This window comes from Ambystoma mexicanum, chromosome 2p (genome assembly GCF_040938575.1).
Source record: "Ambystoma mexicanum isolate Mex_15411 chromosome 2p, UKY_AmexF1_1, whole genome shotgun sequence".
Classification (NCBI taxonomy): Eukaryota; Metazoa; Chordata; class Amphibia; order Caudata; family Ambystomatidae; genus Ambystoma; species Ambystoma mexicanum.
The window spans coordinates 1077311703-1077332517 of record NC_090923.1 but is presented as its reverse complement, the minus strand read 5'-3'; the positions used below and the strand labels follow the sequence as shown (position 1 = coordinate 1077332517).

The 20815-nt window shown below is 44.9% G+C and overlaps 1 protein-coding gene across 2 annotated transcripts in view; it reads right to left on the bottom strand.

Annotated features, from left to right (window-relative positions):
- The window catches only part of MAP4K2 (mitogen-activated protein kinase kinase kinase kinase 2), a 1208607-nt gene that overhangs the window by 810515 nt on the left and 377277 nt on the right, over positions 1–20815 (bottom strand). For both annotated transcript variants that reach the window (XM_069645028.1, XM_069645029.1), the window contains exons 8-11: positions 8561–8633; positions 8064–8195; positions 5568–5630; positions 4649–4730 (exon numbers count right to left, since the gene is read on the bottom strand). In XM_069645028.1, the coding sequence (XP_069501129.1) occupies positions 4649–4730; positions 5568–5630; positions 8064–8195; positions 8561–8633 (350 nt within the window). The remainder of the gene's footprint in view (positions 1–4648; positions 4731–5567; positions 5631–8063; positions 8196–8560; positions 8634–20815) is intronic.

The window sequence follows — 20815 nt, the reverse complement described above, 5'->3', positions numbered from 1 at the left end:
CTTCTTTGCCATCTCTAATTACGGCTAAGAACCCATCTCTGTCATCCCTCTCAGGAATGTGCTCTGCCACAATGGAAATGCAGTCCTATAGAGTGAATGTAAATTTTGCAAGGGCACATGTGGAGATGGCTGATTTGAGCACCATACTCCCTGCAGAAAATACCTTCCTTGCCCATCCATCTACTCTTTTGTCATCCCTATCTAGAGGGATGGTAGGGTAAGCTGATTGCTTAGAAGTTGCAGTAGCTGCCTGTGCCACCAGACTCTCTGGAGTGGGATGTTTAGACAGGTAGTCAGAGTCATTACTGGAAGGGCAGTACTTCTTGGTCAAATTTGTATTCACAGCCGGATTGGTTTCTGGCGTCTCCAAATTTGTTGCCACCCTTTTTTGGAGAGCAATGTGGAACGGTGATATAGGATCTGACTGTGGACTCTTACCCATGATGTATGTATGCCTACTCCACCCCATATATTCCACTACCTTGGACGTAAGCTGTCTTATGACGCATCAGCATGCTCCCCAGCCTCTGGTCTTCCAAACTCTAGCTCAGGTGAGGTGTCCACCCCACTGGCCATCTGCAGATTGTCATAAAGGTCTTTCAACCTTGATTCCTCAGAGATTAAACTTTCTGGCACATTTGGCGCGCCAACTTGGAGGCCAAATGGAGCATCATTTTCTGAGGGTTCATTCTCCTCATATGTTGAGGTAGGGCACTTAAAATAGTTCTTCCTTGGTAAAGGCACATACGTTTTTTCAGGCATCAAAGGTTTGATGAATAGTGGATTCGACGCTGAAGGAGCCATCAAAACTTTTTTTTTAAGGCACCATTGGTTTTTATCGGGCACTCGATGTCGATGGCGCAGCTGGCAATGATGGCGCAGGTGACAGCGATGTCTTCAGCGTCGAAGGCAACGTTGATGGCTTGGCTGGTGTCGAAGACGCAGCCGTCGGGGATGGCATTGACAATCTCGACTTGTGCTTATGGCTCGACGGAGCATTCCGAGATACGTCATCGCATCGAGGCCTCAACTGCTCTCGATGAGAATCAGGTCTTCGTCCCGGGCTCGACGGCGCACAGGATTTAGGTCGAGCCCTTTCCTTACCGGCTTCTTTGGAAGGTGCGGTAGGAGCATGGCTTGTCGTGGGTTTCTGCTTGTCAAATATTTTTAGCATCTCTGCTCTCAAAGCTTTCCATTCGGCCGGAGTGGATTTCTTTGTGGGTAAAGATACTCCCTCAGGGGAACTGTCCGATGATGAAGTCGAAGAAGGCGACTTATGGTGCATCTTCTTGGACTTATCTGACGACGATGAGGAGTGGTGGAAGCCTCCCCTCGGTCTCAACCTCTTAACTTTATTCCTCCAAGCAGAGTCGCCTCTCGACTCATCGGTCAAAGGTTTTGTGGTTGGGGTAGATGATTTGGGGTTTCGACCATCCACCAAATTCACCTTTTGCTCCTTCAGGGCCTTTCCGGTCATTGACTGCCACTTGGAGCAGTCCGAGGTCTTATGCTCCAACCCAAGACACCATAGACATATACGGTGTGGATCAGTCAATTAAGTTTTAGAATCACAATCTCGACACTTCTTGAACCCGGTCTTCGGGGTAGTCGGTGTTGACAAAGAAGACATACTTGCGTATGAAGTAATGAAGCGCGCTGTATTTCTCAAAGCAATAGAATTCACGGAAAAACTGAACTGAAGCCAACGGCGCTGCGCGTTCTATATATGCCTTCAATGACATCATCCTCCAGACGGAGGCCCTCGAGGGACATTGAGTCGACTGCATCGACGCACTCTGCCACATTTTGTTTTTGTTGCTGAGGCTGGATATCAAATATCAAAGATGAGGAATATGTGGAAGGACACAATCCATTTGAAGGGACAATTAGTGGTTAGCCCTAGCAGACGAGCGGATCAGGAAGAAGATAATTTGAAGTACTGCAGTGTGGTAGAAGGTTGTGGTGGAAAGAAAGTGGCAAGTCCATTAATGTGTTATGATGAACTGTTGTAAAACCACCCTGACAAAATTGTTGCTTTTGAAGAAGAAATGTGATATGAGGAACATTGATTGGTATTCAAAGAAGAGAAAAATTACATTAAATACTGACTTGGTGTGTGAAGACAACGTCCTTTTGGCCTATTAAACAGATGTTTGTGGAAAGGTTAACAATTGTCTTGAAGACAAGTGAAGGATTTATGAAATGAAAAGAAATTTCTGACAGGTCAGTGCCTTTGTCTCTGCCTCTGCCCACACCACTAAGCTAATAAATGCAGTAAAACCCTTCTTATGCAGCCAGAATTGCCTTATTATAGCTCGAGCCACCATCAGGGCTAAACTAGATTATTGCAATGTTCTTTTAGCAGGCACCTCGGCTACAAATATAAATAGACTTCAAATAGTCCCAAATAACGCTCCCAAAGCAGCACTCAATATCCCCAAAAGAGACTACATCACTCAGGCTAGGCGAGCTGCTCACTTGCTCCCTGTTAAGGAAAGAATCACTTTTTTTTTTTTTTTTTTTTTTTAACAACTTTATTTAACGTTGCACGAGGTAAGCACATACAAATCATACAGCATATCTAGCACATTACATGCATACATATCATGGTACCATAATTTCGGTATTTTCACTCTCCACCTTGTCTGTTAAATATTGCTTATACCTGGCCCATATATTCCTCGGTTTTGAGGAGGGCAGCACCGAATCAATATACAGTTCTTCTGTATCTTTAGTCCATAGCATGTCGTTGTCCCAATCTGCCTTCGTCGGGGGGGTTGCACTTTTCCACCTCATAAGTATCACTCTCTTTGCAATCAATAAGCCAAGGTTTAGCAGCTTTCGCCAGGTTGGGTCCATTTTCCCTGTCACGCCCAATAAACATAACCGTGGTAACCATTCTACTGGTTGATCTGCCATTTCGTCTAGAGCTGCACACACCTCCTTCCAGTATTCGCCTAATTTTATACATGCCCATAGCATATGATGAATGTTCGCGTCTTCAGCCCCGCATCTTGGGCATTCCCCCGACAGAGCGGGGTAAATTAATCTGAGCTTAGCTGGGGTGTAGTGGGTGCGGTGTACTATTTTGTAGTGTATTAGCCTATACCTGGCGTTGCAGGATATATGTTTAGTGAGTTCACAGATCTTAGCCCACTCGTGATCATCGATTTGCTGTTCGAGATCCTGTTCCCATTTGGCTTTGGATGCGCTTTCAGGTATCGGGCGTGTTTGCATTATAACTTTGTACAGTGCTGAGGCTGTGATTTTCTGTGTCCCCCCTGTGAACATATACCCTAATCCCATATTAATCTCCGGTTCATTGGGAAAGGTGGGGAGTAATTTTCCCATCGTTGCTTTCACCCTCATATATTGTTTTTTATAACAGTTGGACCTTCCCACCGTTTCCTGGATGTCTTCCCATTTTACAAAGAGCTTTCCTGAGAATAGTTGTCCCCACTGGGATATACCTAGACCCTCAGGCTAACGCATAAATGCCTAAGCCTCTCTGCCCCTCCATACCTATCCGAGACGATAGCCAGAGATACCTCATCACGTGCCAAAAGAACCTGCTACGCCAACCAACTGCGCATCCCACCCATCAAAAGGACTAAAGCTGGGGCGGTTGGCTTCCCACACATGGCACCTAAACTTTGGAATGCCATGCCCAATGCATTTAGAGTTGAGACCTCCCTCTCAGCTTTCCGCAAAGTGCTAAACACCACACTATTCCACTAACACAGCCCTCTTTCCTTACCTACTCCCTTCTCCTACCCCATGCACTCCTCATGTATCCAAGTATATGTTATGCATTGTCCTGTAACTAAGTATGTATTATGCAACTAAGAATGTGTCTGTAACAGCGCCACAATGCCCACGGGCTGCTGCACGCTTTATAAATGTTAATAAATAAATAAAACTTGGCTATTGAAAATAACTTTCTTGATTTTTGACTTTGGTTTGAAATATCCTGAATTGATCCTGGGCGAGGGGATTAGACCTTGGTTTCAAGGATTCATGTTTATACATTTTCTGTTTGAATATACCTGTTATTTCACGGAGTTTAAACAGCCATATAATCCCTGTAGGATTTTGTTTTATGCAGGAGTGTGAGGGACAGTGACATTTGCATATTAGATCATTTTACTTTAGCCGTAGTTTGACAGGTATGGAAATCCTTGTTAGGTTAGGGACAGATAAGCGTTTGTCTCACCTTTATTATTTAATAAAATGGCTACTTTTGAGAAAACTCTATCTACTTATCCGTCTCACATTTCTGACCCCTCACAGTTCCCACTGTACTGGTATCTTTGGAGGCTTACTAGTGAACCCAGAACAAAATGAGTGAAGCAGGTAAGTGGGGTTATAAGGATATCACTCACCAAAACGTCACTTTTGATCCAAATCCGTCATCAGGCATCCTGGGGGCCACTGAAGTCAGAATGAAAGTTGAAAAAGAAAAATGTCCCTAACAGCAACTAAACACTATTATTTTCCAGAAAGGTGTCGGATTGCACATAAAGAGTATGGTGAATTTTCAGTGTACTTTAAATGCTGGCAAACTGAGTAAATAGGTGCTACCTAAAGTGAGACTGAGGGAACCTTGGGACACAAGCCATCACCACAGTGTCCCTGCTCTTAAATTTACCTGTAAGAGCTTTTCTGCTGTCGGTCTTTTCTTGGGACTTTTTGTCAGTGCAAGTTTGAGAAACTGATGAAAGTCATGTGACCTGCAAGAGATGGAGAGTAGATAGATGAGGGAGAGTCCATACAATACTCAGTCTTACTTTCTTCATGGATTTGTTTTTTCTATACAACAAATGGAAAAGCCATATTTTTGCCCATCAGCACCCTGGAAGGAGGCGCTGGCCAATCAGGGAGCTCAGAACGTGGGCTGCATTCTCTTGTATATGCCGCATTCCAAGCAGTCGGAGTGCTGCTGGCCAGCACTTCCTTCGCTTCGCCTCTCTTCCTCCCCTGCTCCTCTCTCACCTCTTAGCACCCATGTAGGTTCTACGCAGGTTCTAAGGGTGTTTAAATTGAAAATAAAAAAAAGAAAACTTCCCTTTAAGCTTGTGGTGTGGTGCCATGCAGTCCTTCTGAACTCTGTTTCCTTGTTGTTGACGTTACGGTTCATCAACATAGAAAATGGACTTCAGGAGAGTCGAACAGCAACGCACAGCAAGTTAAAGGTATGTCCTTTTTTTGCAATTTAAACACCAATAGTACTTGCGTAGAAACTACATGGGTGCTAATGGAGATATACACATCAGCAGCAGGCCGACCCTGCTGGTGACGGCGGGGTGCCCGCCGCCTCAGTATATCGCCTCATTCAATCAATGCCTTCTCTGGCAGCATCACACCTAAAAATGAGAAAGAGGTTGACCTTCATATCATTATGTGTTTAGCCTCAGTTATCAGGTCTCAAAAGAGTGCAAAAGGGCTGAGACTGATGCCACATTCTACATACCCATTTATGCTTCCCTCCCTGCTAACTTATCTTCTCAACACTGGCATGCCTACTGGATGGGGAATAAAAGGCATACATCAATACTGGTTGGACTCACCAACGTGCCTTCTCCCGAAGTTTAGGTGGCTGAAAGTTGCTCTTAGACATCACCATTAATGCTCTGCAAAGAAGACATTGGGTCACTTGGCGGAAGTAAATAAAGGAATTAAGACACATGGGCATAGTGTTTACAGAGCTAATAACAAGCAGAAAGAGGGCCAGTGAAAATCTGCGGGATTTATCAGCAAGATAAAGGGGGGAAAGGGTTCAGCACAGATATCCAGTCAGCAGTGCTAGGCTAGCTGATATTTGACTGTGATGAAAGCTTCCTTTACACTGTGGGTTGATGGCTACCTGGGACATAAAGGATATCCCTTTGAAACTGCCACATGACAACCTCAGTGTTCAGATTTTTTTGAAGTCCTCTGGCAAGGGGTTCCAAAAGGTCAACCTTAAAATGTGTACAGCACTCTCACCAAGTTAATCCAAACAATGGCAAACGTGGCAGAGCAATCTTGCCTCACACTTAGGCGGACAGAGGACTCACAGAAATTCTACCAGCCCTCTTAAGATACATCTAATAACAGATGAACACACAATAAAGGTACATGCACACAGTATGTTTATAGAAAAAACATTTATAATCAAGTCACGCATTGAGCAATGGATGTAGAAGGTTAGTACTTTAAAATTGGAGAAGTAAAAGATCTAAAGTAAAGGGTCTAAAAAGATTTACAATTAAAACCAGTAGGAAAATTATGTAAAGGTTAGTACAGCTTTAGCTATTTTTTAAAGCTTTAAAAGTGCGAATTGCATAGAAAATGTCTAACAGGTTAAGTATTAAAAATCACAGGACTGCTTTAAAAACTCAGCGACCACATTCGGACCAACTACACAATGATGATTTACAGGTAGGTAATTGTCTAAAGACATTTTCGGGATTGTTGTAAGCTTAGAAAATGTGCCCAAAGAAACCAACGGGACAACGTCAACCATTCACTTGCAGTTCTAGTGGACAATATAGGTAAGTATTACTTACAGATCCTAGAAATGAAGAAGGCGGCAACCATCCAGCTGGGAAGTCTCGATGACCCCACCAGAAGAGATCTAATGCCAGGTCTGATGACCAGAGGCCCGGAAATGGATGGATACAGGGTGGACTAAGGGCAAAAGCCTCATCAAGGGTTCCTTGAAGGAGGACTGCGTAGACGGCCCAATAGCCATGAAGATGACGACCAGCAATAGGTGGTGGGGGGGGTCAGAGGACCGGGAGAAGGCTAGTCAGGGTGATTGATGCTGCAGAGAAAGCCCAGGGAGATGCCAATTTGGAGCTCAGATTCGGTACCTAGGGCCCCAAGAGGTGCCAACACCAAGATCTTTGAAGACCCCCTTTAGGCAACCCACGACAAGATAGGTACAGCAGCAAGGATGCACCTAGCTGAAGCTTTGAGGCATTTCACAGGGGACTCGGGTGAGGTCAGAGAACTAGGTGCAGGCAGATTTGAACTGTCCCATGAAGGATAGAAGTTGCAAATGTTGGAAAGTGAACGCCCTCTGAACAAGCAATAGGTTTTGTGGAGCAGTTGAAAGCCACTTAAGTTCCAGCCAAGAAGCAGATACTGCCACTTCAGTGAGCTGAGAATCACAATGACAGGGAGGCCCAGGGTATTGCCAAAAGTCTACAGACACAGAGGTTCCACTAAAGATAAAAAGCAGGGTGTGAAGCCGAGCTTGAAGCGAGATATTTCAAAATGGAGACACAGAGGTTCCGCATTAGGAGGCTAAGTGAAACAGCAGTTCTGGCTGCATCAAATCCATAGGGAAGTCTACTTCTCCAGTAGTCTTCAGGTGAGTTTCAGGAACAGATCTGTATGAAGATCCGGGACCTCCCTAGTGACACAGACAGTGGACACACACACACATATCACAGGCCACAAACCCACAGCTGTGCACCTTCCAACGTTTTTGGCAACCATCTATCTAATCAGGATTGGGCAATTGAACTGGATTCACTCACGTACACACACAGAAACTGATGTCTTTCATTGCGTTTAAAAATGATACCAGCCTGAGAAGAGACTATGCAGGCAGAACAATCATTTTGGCCATTCCACATGGTCCAAAAAAGACCTACCACAAAACTAAATGACAGGGGTGTAGGACTCTTAAAATGTATTGTGTCATTTTACCACTACTGAGGGTCAAATGACTACCAACTTGGTAAAAAGGTAAACAATGGTGTAGCCATAATAAACAAAACACAGTTGCCACCACTTCAGACATTGTTTGGGTGGGAAAACACTCCCATGGGCAAAAAGGGTGCGTTGTGAACACCCATTGCCAGATAATATTATGGGCTACTAATGGCACCACACCAAAAAGGAGTTGCAGCTGCATGTTTAGGGGACTCATCATGTTAGCAAAAAGAAACTCTAAAAATGATTTCTGACCTAACAGAGCAAGGGAAACTAGTAGCAAAAGATTGGCTTGCAGCAAAGGATAGGTCTATAGACAGATTGTACCTCACGTAAGCTAAAGGAAGGCAATCCCTTACCTCATCGGGTGAAGCTCAAACATGGGTGGCTGGAGCTCAGCCAGCTCGATGGCGGTGATCCCGATAGCCCAGATATCGCACAGTTGGTTGTAGCCACCTTTCCTCTCCACGGCTGCCACCTCGGGTGCCATCCTGCAACCAACAGATGAATGAGGAAAGAAAAGAGGAGAAAGGGGAGAAGAAGGAAGTGGTATAGGAAGACATCATGTCATACTTTCCATGCTTCATTTAAAGATTTAAACTGTTCTTCAGAGGTGGAGTGAAAAGGCATTGCTGCCTATATTAAGGCGAGGCAATCCCTTTTATTTGGAAGTGGGGCATTACACCACAAAACTGTCTATAGGCATTTGTAAAATAATGTATTAACCTGTTACCTGCAGGTTAAACACATTTCGGCATTAATGAATCGACCTGCTAAGCATTAATATGAGTACTGGAAAGTGGGATGGGTGGAAATTTGAAGTAGTGGTGCCAGTATGGAAAACCTCTTCTATTACCAGTAAGGAGTCCCGATGAACGACTTCCTCTTGGCCACGGATGCTGTGATTTCTGCTGACACGCCAAAGTCCGCTAAAAATAAGAAGAAACAAAATCCTCTGGTAAGATGTGGGCTATGTGCATCCTTTCTCTAAGCTTCCACGATCTCACCACCAAGACCTTTTTCATCTCAAAACGACCAACTGTGGAGTTATATGAGGCTGAGCTACATTGGGCTGTTGCATGTACTAGACACCAATTTGGCAAAACAGCAAAGATAGTCCGCAGATACATATTCCAATATGCATGTTTTGCAGCCGGGAGTTCCTTGTTTGGCCCACCATGCCAGTTGGGGCGCCCATCACCCAGGTCCCTCCTGCTCATGTCCCCAAATCTATTATTGCAAGATTCCATGAAGTAGGGTGACCAGATTTTGACGATGAAAAAATCGAGGCGACCAACAACATAAAAGGATGACTATCCCCTCACAGCCCATACCGCAATCCTGCACCCCCTCACAAAGTGCCCCCACACTCCAACCTGTCCCCCCCCTCCATCACACAGTATTTCCAGCACTGCTCCTCCTCCAATAAATAACGCGCTTTTGACTGTGGATATGATCTTATTAATATAAACTTAATAATAATAATAAAAAGAGCTTTTGCTTTGATACGTGTTACATGTTACAAGCCTTGCTGTTCATTCATTTGCCAACTGGACTCTGTGGCACAACCAGTTAATATGTGTGACGGTTACCTATAAGATAGGGGGTCCGCACCCAGCTTGCTATGCCAAAATTCTTTGTGTAGTTTAATGTTTACCAACTTTAACTTTATCATTGTTGCTGACCATCCCTTTCCACAAAAACCAGGACTGGCATTCCCCTTTTCCCCAAAACTGGGACTGTTTTTTTTTGTGTGTTGCAGTTTATTCAACTTTTCACAAAATAAATCCATAATCACATCCACTACATCCACAAATTTAAAAGTGGGCAGCATTCCTCTACATCATAATAAAACGTCGAAAATGTTTTCGATTTTCCTCCAGAGCAAGCTAAAAAACATTATGCATGCATACCCATCATGAAGCGATCCCATTGCCCCTCTGCTGTCAAGTGCGACCCCCAACCAATGGATTTCCCAGACTGTGTTCCCAGATATTCCAGCACTTCACATTCACATAACAAATGTCTAGCTGTCTTTATGACACCATCTCCAGACAGTCGGCATTCCCGATCCATTCTGCAAATCTTGTGCCAGGCATCCTCTATTTCCCTTGTTCTTACCACATTAAACTTAACTTTCAAGTAGTCTCAGATCAAGTAATTCCCCAAGAAGTCACGTAAGCGTATTGGTGGGAGGAGCCTTGATTGGACATACTGTAAAAACTCCCCTGCACTACTCCTTGTGCCTAGATTTACCAAAGCCTGCTCTTCGCCCTGTTCCACAATAATGGCTTTCACCACTCTTTTGAAATACCTCAGGGATTCACCCAAGACTCCACTTGGGGCCCTCCTTAACCACTTCTCTACTGCCTCACATATTCTTGCTACCCTGCTGCCCGCCACGCACTTCACACACAGGTTATATGCTTCCAGGATAAGTTTTAACAATATACCAGCTGGTGCATTAACCATTTTTCAGTACAAAGTAAGACACCCCTTCGCCAGCTTCAAATGATTAGACTGAAGACTAAATTCCAACACAATCGTGTCAAAGGGAGTACGGGTTGCTAGCTGTAAAAGGCACTTTACCATAACTCTTTCGAGTATGGCAGTACTCAGGTTTGTAATAGTGCCCAAGATTCCATGCCGTATAATTGTAGTAAAGAACCCACCGAGTAGCCTCCTCCCGTGTGTGAGAATGTGCATATCCCTCCCAGGGTGGCATTGCCCTTTAGCTTCACGTAGTCCATCTGGGACTTCCCGTTCAACCTAGAGTCTAAGTTAATGACCAGATATTTGTAGGTATTTACCACCTCCAATTTTACTCCTACCAGTTCCCAAGACGGTCTGAACTTCCGTTTTCCCCTGGGTGGATTGAAGATCATCATCTTTGTCTTAGAGGTGTTAATAATCAGACAGTTTTCGTCCGCGTAGCTCTTGAGACTACAGAAAGTGCTTTGTAACCCCACTGGGGTTAAATCCAATATGGCTAGGTCATCTGCATAACCTAGCCATTGAAGTTGTGTGGTGCGAAGCTTCGGTGGAATGGCGTCAGGATAGCTCAGGACAGATCCTGTGTCGGCTGTGTAAAGATTGGATAGCATCGGGGCCAGTGTGCAACCCTGCTTCAGGCCTTTAGTCGTTGGTATCCATGCTGTACAGCCGCCAAACTGATCCACTCTCACCTTGACCCTTATTTGAGGGTACAGGAGCACCAGCTTTTTAAGCAAGTCCGGGGGGATGACATGCGCTTGCAATTTGCTCCACAACCTGTTGGGGTCGATGGTGTCGAATGCAGTGGCCAGCTCTATAAACGCAACATAAACTGGGACCATCCAAGATGTTCAATCATGGTGGTCGAGGCCAGAATATTAACACTGGTATTGTACTTCTTACGAAACCCAGTTTGGTTTATCGGAATAATTCCCAATCGATCTTCCCATAGGGTTAGTTCTTCCAGCAATATTCAGGCAAAGAGCTTACCCGGGACATCTAGCATGGCCACCATACAGTCATTCTTAGGGTCGTTGTGCCTGCCCTTTTTAAGGACAGCCACGATGATGCTGTCCTGCCAAGATGCTGGTATGCGTTGTAATGCTTAATGTGGCGGCCCAAGCTCAGGGGATCTGCCTTGATGACATTACTGTATATTCCGTCTTGCCAGGAGGCTTAGGATGCCTTACTGGTTCTAATGACCTCTTCAAAATCCTCCTGGGATAGCTCGTACACCCATTTGGACGACATCAGAGACCCCCTGAGAATAGATGATGACGTTCCTCCCACCCAACGTCAATGCCACATGATTAATCCATTCCACCTCTGTTACTCCATTTATATCTCTGGTAGGTCGATCCCTTCCATTCACAATTTTCCAGAATGCTACGTTATCTTTATTCTGTATTGTTAATACCAACTCTTTCCACCTACGACTAGCCGAGATGTATTTGTAGTGCTTTAACCATTTGGTATATTCTGCTTTGGCCAGTCTAGCTTTTGCACCATGGACCAGTGGAAGATGTTCTATTGCGGCTATCTTACATAGGTTACCCCTCAATTTTCTCTAAATATCCCTAATGCCGCTATCATAGTGATGGCGATGATTGCCCTTCTTCCCCAACGCCGTCCTACTAACAACGTTACAAGGCCTGATGGCACATTTCTGAATCTCCTTCATATTGCACTCGAACTGAGCACAACTCCATAGCGTTCAAGTTCTCTACATGATGGAAATTCAAGTGTGCCCTAGCCAACCTTGCTGCCCTCTCCACGCTAAAGTCACTCCAGCTGATGTGGCTTAGACTGGGGTCAACACTCAGTCGACCAGATTCTCTTTCTTCTGTAACTACAGCCTCCAGCCTTAGATGGGCCAAGATGGGGTAGTGATCACTCTCTGGGCATTGATAAACACACATATCCCTCACAAGGTTAGGTAGATTAGCAACCAGCATGTAATCCAAGATACTACCGCCCCTTTGCCTACCCTGGTGAAATTGGGTGGGGTATCAGATGGATAAGGCCCATTTATTGAGCTGAACCCATATGACGACAACAAACAAGTCCAACCAGGCCCCACATGCTAGCCCGCTCATTGCTACCCCACCGCCCGACGGGGGAAAGTGGGGTCAACGTCATTGGTGGCCAACCTCAGCGGCAAGGGAATCTTGGCATTGAAGTCCCCACATATTACAACGGCATCCAGCTGTTTCTGTGCACTCAGGAAGGCTTTGAATTCCCTCATGGTGTTATTTACTTCCTTTGTGTACGGTGGTACGTACACATTAATCCAAATCAGCTCCTGAGATGCTTCTTTGTTTATATTATTGGAATATGCTACCCTAGCCGCCAGAATATTTGGTGAAGAGACAGACAACGCCACAATCCTCATAGGCTGATTCAACCCTATTGACAACCCTCCATTGGGGTGCCCACATGGGCCCTTGCTTGCTGGTCTACAGATGAAATTCCAACCGTTGACCATCAAGTGGTCCAACAACCATGTTTCCTGAAATAGCACCACATTGAGTCCATCAATATAGTTAAATAAGCCCTCACCATCAAACATGTGGTTGTGTCCCTTGTTGTTCCAGCTCAGCATCAGATGTATGAGCCACTAGCCCTTGCTATGAGTGAGACATCCCCCTAGATTGCTCCAGGGACTCCAACCAAGCCAAATGAGATTTAATCGCCTCCCTCCCTTCCCTGCTCCACTTCTTTAGGTCGCTCATTTGTTAAATGTGCCAGATAGTCTGGTCTAGATGGTGGCCCCCACTCCTTTAGCTTCCCGCCCCCGTGTGTGAGCAGTGGCTGCCTCATCCTTAGCATTTTTGCCTGAACGACTCACAAATAAACTCCAACGCATACAAAATGCAGCGGCCAGACTGCTCCTTAAACTACCTCGAAGAGAACACATCACACCTGCGCTGAAAATGCTACACTGGCTACTCATCAAACAGCGGATCAAGTTAAAATCAGTGTGCATAACGCACAGAGCAATCCACGTCCAAGGGGCAGAGTTCCTTAGAAGAAAAATAAACATACATCACACAACAAAGCCACTCAGATACAGTAGCGACATCCGTTTGGAACCCACATCATGCATCAAAAGAAAACTCAGAGGATCCTCTTTCTCTCACCTCGCACCAAAAACCTGGAACAAGCTTCCGAATAACATACGGAACACAAGAGATCAACTACAATTCAGGAAACTCCTCAAATCCTGGCTCTTCACCCCATAACTAGAAAGAAAGTCCATAGAGGCATACAAAGCAGAACTAGGCTGAGAGAGGAACCTATCCCCTATTCCCTAAGCCTTCGACCCTTAATAAAAGGACGGACATACTGATCTACAACATATCCACTTATCAATTGAAAGATAGACCACCTAAAAACATACCAAAGAACGTCCACAGATCAATCAGGAAGGAAGGCAAGGTATGACCTCGCAATAACTTTGGCCCACGTTGTAATCACAGGCAGCAATGGACCACTGACGGTAAATATATGGAAGGAGCAGGGGAATGATAATATAACACCACTATATAAGTAGGGTATTATGCTCACCCAACCGGGTGTACTAATCTCAATAACTTAGCTGGGAACCAGCCACGCCATCGCCCTAGAAACTAGACAGTCAGGAAAAGAAAGTGGAAGACTGTACCTACCCCGTATGACAACCAGATACGAAAAACAAAAACTACAAGCACCAAGAGACATATAACCAACTAACCAAAACCTCAAATTTCTGCATACTTAACTCACACAAAAACCCACACAACGACTTCTCTCACAGCAAACCGCTTCGATCCCATATTTACACCCGAGCTCAGCGCACGGTGAAAACCAAACTGAAGCTGCCAACAGAACACCACATTCTCACTTTCCTACGCCCTCTTCACCCACTTACCCAACCCCACCCCACCTTTGTTTGAAGATCCGCCTGAGCACCTGGAGACCAACTCAATTTAACATTAACAATCCTGATATCACTGCTGTTTATGGAACAAAGGGGTAGCTACACGTGCAGTAATGATAAGATGCTAGAGCGGTTCAAGAACAGCCTGTTTCCCCCACAGAAAAGACTACTAATCTGCAGGGCTTTTCTTGAAATGAGCTGGCGGCTGTTGATAGTCCACCGTTCGTGCACTCCCACTAGTTCCATGGTCCTCCTATTGTGCCTTATGGGTTCTACCACTAATATCAGAAACTGTGGTACATTTAGGCAAGCATTCCTGCTTACATCATCCCGCACTTGCTAAGTTTGTTGTTTCTTCCCATGTTGGTTGATCTGTACTGCTCAATTCTTCTATTTGCTCCCTAGCCTTAATGCCTTTTGAGACTGATTTGAGATTCTCCCTGTCCAAGGTATCAGTCCTCTCCTCAGCCTCCCTTATCTCCTGGACAACCTTCAGGTTTACAGCACATTTGGTAGGTTCCTTGGGCACAACTTCCCACTACGCCTTCTTCCCAAGATTAGATACACAGGGACAGCAAACAGTATTGCCCCTTAGAGTATTTTCCAAATCCTGGTTACTTTTGGACGGCACACATCCTGTATTAGATTTTGTTCTCTTTTATCTGCTAGCTGTTCATACATCACAACCTGTCTCACTGGTTGTTTAGAGGCTCTTTTTCTGGGTTGAATATACCCAGACGACGCGTCGAACCAACTGCTGGCCGTGGCATCAGCGTTTATTACCAACTCCGGAAAAAAGCTGTCAGACGCGGGGGGGGGGAAGGGTGGACTCCAATTCTGGTCACCCTACCATGAAGGCTCTTTAGGGTTCAGGGAACTGCAGTTGTACCCACATTGTTACCTTACAACACATCATGTTGTAATGTGACATTTAGAAGCACCGGGAGGCTCATGAAGATGGGCATGTTCCCACTCTCTGCCGAAAAAGCCCCATACAGTCCAATGGAGTCTGAACAAATTGGGATTTACTCTGCTACTGCCACTTGTAATCTGACAGTAATTCCGATGGACCAAGTGGCGGTAACAGTAATTCCGTTGGGCGGTATTCTGGCAGATTTACTACCAGAATACCGTTCTACTCACAATGAGGCCCATGATTTCCTTCAGTGTCCCTTTCTCAAGATGCTTCAAGGGCTCTGGCTCCCAATTCAGCATGCACTGTAATTCTTCAATGCCTCTTTTCAACAACGCTTTGGGGGTTCTAACTCCAATTACAGCATGCCACTTGCCTTTTCTCTCTCCCAGCTCCAAAATGCAGTGTATATTGTCAATCACGCATTGTATATTGTCAATCAGCCTCATTACGAGTTTGGTGGTATCTCAGCAGTAATACCACTGAGATAACACCAAACGTTATTAACATTACCACCACTTTGTCTAGCAGTATTACCACCAGATTACAAGTGATGGTAGGTGGTGTTAGTCCCCATTATAAGGTGTCCATGGGATGCCATGGGGATTTTGGCAGTATTACTACCAGCAGTATTATGGCGGTAATACTGCCGATTTGGCCGTGTTTGGGCAGTAAGGCGGAGGAATTACCTCCAGCATGTTGCTGGAGGCATTTCCTCTGCCTTACTTTCAAGCCTCTATTCCGACGGCGTGGAAACTCTTAACGAAGCACAATGTTTCTTTCTCAAGATTCGTGAGGAGCACCGACACTCACTTCCAGCATGCACTGCCTCAAGTGTCACTTTCTCTAGAGACTTTACAAGTACTGACTTCTAAATGCAGACTCTCTCTGCACTCTGACATTTACCATGAGGCTTTAGCTTTGCTTCCTGCCCTCTAGGCATCTGGACCTTCACCCAGCCTCTCCACTCTGACCTCTGTCATCTGACCACAGGCCTCCAGTTATGTTCCGGATATTGGCATCACCTTCTCCTGATCTCTCTCCTCCTTGTTGGTTCTGCTCTCTGCTTGTCCCCTACATCAGGACTCCCTCAGGCAGCTTTACAGAGCCCCCGCATTTCAAATCTCTCATGTGCTTCCTGACCTTGCCTTCTCTGCCTGCCCCTTCCTCTTCCTCTTCACAATGCAGGGGTTCCTGTGTGGCCCTTGCTGCTAATGCTGCTGCTGCTGAACAGCTCCAGCTCCAGGTTAGACATCTGACACGCAGACACAGCATGGCCGTATCTTACCCCCTTCTCCACCGACCTTATCAAGCATGCAGCTCAAAATTCCTTTAATTCTGACAATTATCCAGTGTTCCTCCTTCCAAAAACATACCAAATGTTAAAGTCTCTGCCAAAAATCACAATTGTAAAGACCCTGGGAACTATTCTTTGCTCCCAGTTCCCTGGGTCTTTCATTCTAGCTGCTTGACGGGTTACCCGATCGAAGACAGATTTGCTTGGTGAAGTTCTGTTCAAGGATCCTCCCCTGCGCTCCCCCTAAAGTGGCTTGAGTGGTAGAGGGTACTCTAAGAATGTTACTGTCATAGTTCTTAAACTTTAAGACACGAGCACCTGCTTGCTGGCTTTCCCAAAACTTGTTCAGACACCTTTTCAGACGCCTACCCTACTGAAAAGAGCTGTATTGGCACCTGTGACTCTAAGGGCACAAGTTCCTCTGTGTTCTAGCTAGGGAAGGACTGTTTAAGGTGTAGTGCATTATTTTATAAGACTGTGGATGTTGTTTCTAACTCCTTTCTTGCCTAGATATTGGTTCTTACTTACCGTGTTCTTTATTCACTTGCTTTGCTACATTACAGTTGATGAGATTGTTTTAACTGTGTTCAACAGTAAGGCGTTAGTGCTCTGTAGCAAGAGCACCCCAAAAGTAACTGTGTATATCACAGTAGTGTATGTTGTGACGAATTGCCTTTGAGAAACTCCCTAAGTTTCCTGCACGCAACCCACCGCCAACAACTTCTAGCCAAGGAGGACATGAAGAACAAGTTAATGTTTGTTACTGTGGTGTAGAAACCTAAAATCAACATGAATAAGAATATAAATGAAATACTGAGAACAACAAGATTGTTTAGTAATGCAGACAGCAGAGAAAAAGGACTTTGAGCCTCATTACGAGTTTGGTGGTATCTGGGTGGCAAATCTGCCTAGATACCACCGAAACGTATTACCATTACCGCCACTTGGTATTACCGTCGGATTACAAGTGTTGGTGGCGGTGTAAATCAGTATTAGGTTAAATGACCTTTTTCTTTTTCCAAAAGGAAAAAAGACCAATTTAGAAAGACCGCTCTGCGACCGCAAAGAACGATCTTTCCAAACAGAACTGTCAGCCCCATTGCCGTACATGAGTGCGCGCAGGGGCTGACAGGCACAGCGAGATGGAGAAGACAAGCTGCGCCAGAGTTAAGTGTATGTGTAGTGTATGTGTGTATGTGAGTGTGGGTCTGTTTGTGTGCGTGTGAGAAAACATGTGTATATGCGGAGGGGGGGTAAAAAAACAGTGTTGATGTCCCTTTCCTGTTTCCTGGGGGGGTCGCACGAATATGATATGCGACTTTCAGAAAACGAGAACATTACATAGAACATGTAAATCCCCATTTTTTATGTCATAGGACACAATAGGGCATTTTGGGCAGAATTACTCTGACAGTAATTCCACCAATATTTTGCAGAAAGATGGCAGATCTAGCTCATGGCTGGAGGAGAATCTTCTAACTTTCTGCCAAACCTATAGTAGGGTTTTGCGGTATACATTAATACTGCTGCATTTAACCTGCACTGCCCATCTTGTAATGAGGTCCTTTGATGCTCCACCGGGGAGGAAGACTCAACCATGCGTCTTAAATGGAGGAGGAGGAATCTTGTCAGAGAGAGAAGGCAGGAGTTTCAAATCTGCTATGAGAGGAGAGCTTAGCCAGACTGGGACATGCAGCTGGCGAGTAAAGGCAACATGTCGGAAGCCTGGAGAGAGAAGAGCTGAGGGAAGGAAATCTCAGACCAGTTACCGAGTTCTAGGTGGTGGTGTGACTGAGTGCCAGTGACTGCTGAGTCCAACAGAGACAGTGAGACCACAGACCCATTCACAGCACGGAACGGGCAAAAAGGAAAAGAGAGCGAGAAACCCCAGAGATTCGAATCTGTTGCAAGGACGTCGCTGAACGGGACAGAAATAGATGGCTTCAGGTAGGAAGACGAAGCTTACGTGTGTGACCGGATAATACACCTTCACGGATACGAGAAAGAGGGGAAGTTGCGTGAGTGACAGAAGTGCAACGGAACAGGCCACGAGAGAAAGGTGGTGGTGTGACCGAGGACCGATGGACTAGGGAGTCCATTAACAATGCTGAGACGGTGGTCCAAGAATAGATCGAATAAGAAATGTTTGAGGGAGAAAAAAACAAAAGTCATTTGAACAAAAAAGACATGGTCCTCTTTTTTTTTTTTTTACTTTGTTTAGTCAGGAGCGGGAACACCCCTGCAAACCCGATGGCATTATAGTGAACAAGGGTGTGGGGGACACCCCATCAAACCTTTTTGGAGGGAAACAATGTAACTATGCTCTATGACAGAGAAGAGAGACTGACAGGTTAAATACCAATGTCATTTGAACAAAAATGACAGAGTCCTCTTTTGTTTTGTTTTTACTCTGTTTAATCGGGAGCGGGAATGCCCCTGCAAACCCGATGATATTATAGTGAACAAGGGTGTGGGAGATACCCCCGCTCCCTTTTTTTCACTATAATTACACTGAATGAAGGATTTATTCAAAAGTTTCGGCTGTATGTAATTCTGGTACAGCCGATTTCCGGCCAAATATGCCATTCGTTTTTTTTCCCCTGAATAATTATATGAATTCCCACCGAGACCCCTTACCTGTATGCCCCATAGATCGGGCGAAGTGAAGATGAGACAAAAAGTGAGCGAGAGAAAGGTGGTGGCATGACCGAAGCATGGTGGACTAGTTAGTCCATTAACAACGCAGAGATCACTTGCCAGTGTGCCCCGCGGAGCAGGCAGAGTGAAGTCAAGACGAAGAGCGAAGAGGCCAACATGACAAACTGAAGAAAGGATCCCATCCTGATTGCAGGCCCGGTGACGCTAACCCCAAGAGAAAGAGGTAACAGGGAATGTGGGGGAGAACCGGGAGGGATACCGAATATAATGAGCGTAGGAATCATATTCGTGCCAGCAATAGTCAAGGATTGAAGAAGAGTGATTATCATTACTGGAACACTTACACTGGTCTCAGTAAAGATAAAATAACGGAGAGCAGTAAGAGTTATTATTTGAACCAATATTTGTACCAATAAGGAGAGAATAGTAAAGAACCAAGAGAATCCTTACTGGTACCTTCATACTCGTCGAAGTAAAACCAAAGCGGTGGAGCAAACTGAGAATCATTACTGGTACCCTCTTACTCGTCAAAGTAAATCCATAGCAGTGGAGAAAAGTGTGAATCATTACTGGAACATTCATACTCATCCCAGTTAGATCAAAGAAGTGAAAACAAGTCGCTATTGGAACCTTCATACGTGTGCCAGTAACAGTCAAGTGAAAGAGGAAAGTAGGAATTTCTCCGATAGTCTTTCTATCTTGCCTAGCCAGGGAAAAGAGCGGGCATTGGGTAGAGAAAAAAGTATCAACTGTGAACGAAGAAAGAGCGAAGAATAACTTCAGAATGGGAGAGCAAGTTGTCAAGGACACCATAGAGAAACTGAAGAGCCCTATTCTTGAACTGTATGAACGTATCAAAGTAGTTGCCAAGAACTACCTACGAATAAGTTACTAAAATGACTGTGCTGGAAAGCAGACCACAGAGGAAGGGAGTCATTCTCCTGTGTCTTGGTTTATTTTGATAGTGGTACGGACAGAATAGATTAGCTAGCGACAGAGGACAGAATTTCCTTTTGGACTCACAGACGATTGACGAGCAGTCTAGTTAGTTTGTGTTTGGTAGGAAAACCTGTAGTTTAGGGATAGTCAGGAGTTTACCTCATTTCTTCATATTGTTGAATACAAGTCCTAAAATGGAAGATATAAGTCTCTGTCCTTCTGACCCGCCACAGTGTTTAGTGTTATAGTTACCATTTGTTTTTAATTGCTACAGGTTTTTCTAAATTCTAAATCATTTATTGTATTTTTATACATTCTGCCTAGCTTATTTTATTAAGAGTTATGTGTGTACTTATCTGAACCTTTCAACACTCTCACACTCTCCTAAACCTTGCAATTCAGTCACACTACCCAGATAGAGTTTGGATAGACATTAGTGTCTTTCCCTGTTGCCCAGCCCTACTATCTCCAGTGTCCAGGTTTATTGAAGGGAAGTAGGTAACCCTAGTCGGACAGGTATAGATAAGGCAGTTGAAACATCCACCTGTGGCTCGACTGGCTCAACCAAAGAACTCAAAAAGTTCAAAGTGAATTGAAAGACAGTTAAAAAAGTCAAAGTCTGCTGCATAAGAGCTCACGTCAGAGTACAAGGTAAGCAAGCATTCCAAATTCAAGGGTCCTGTCCAGAAAAAGGAAAACTACCAGTCATTATAGTGTTTAAGGAGATATAGGCACCACCATCTCAGGCAAGGAAAGGATATCTGCAGGCTGACCTCATGTCCTAATGTTTTTCAATGGGGATGGGGAATTAAAGGAATAAGGACTCTAGTCCTCAGGACTCCGAAAATCAAAGTACAGAGGATCATGTCGGCACCTTGGGCATGAAGGAGGG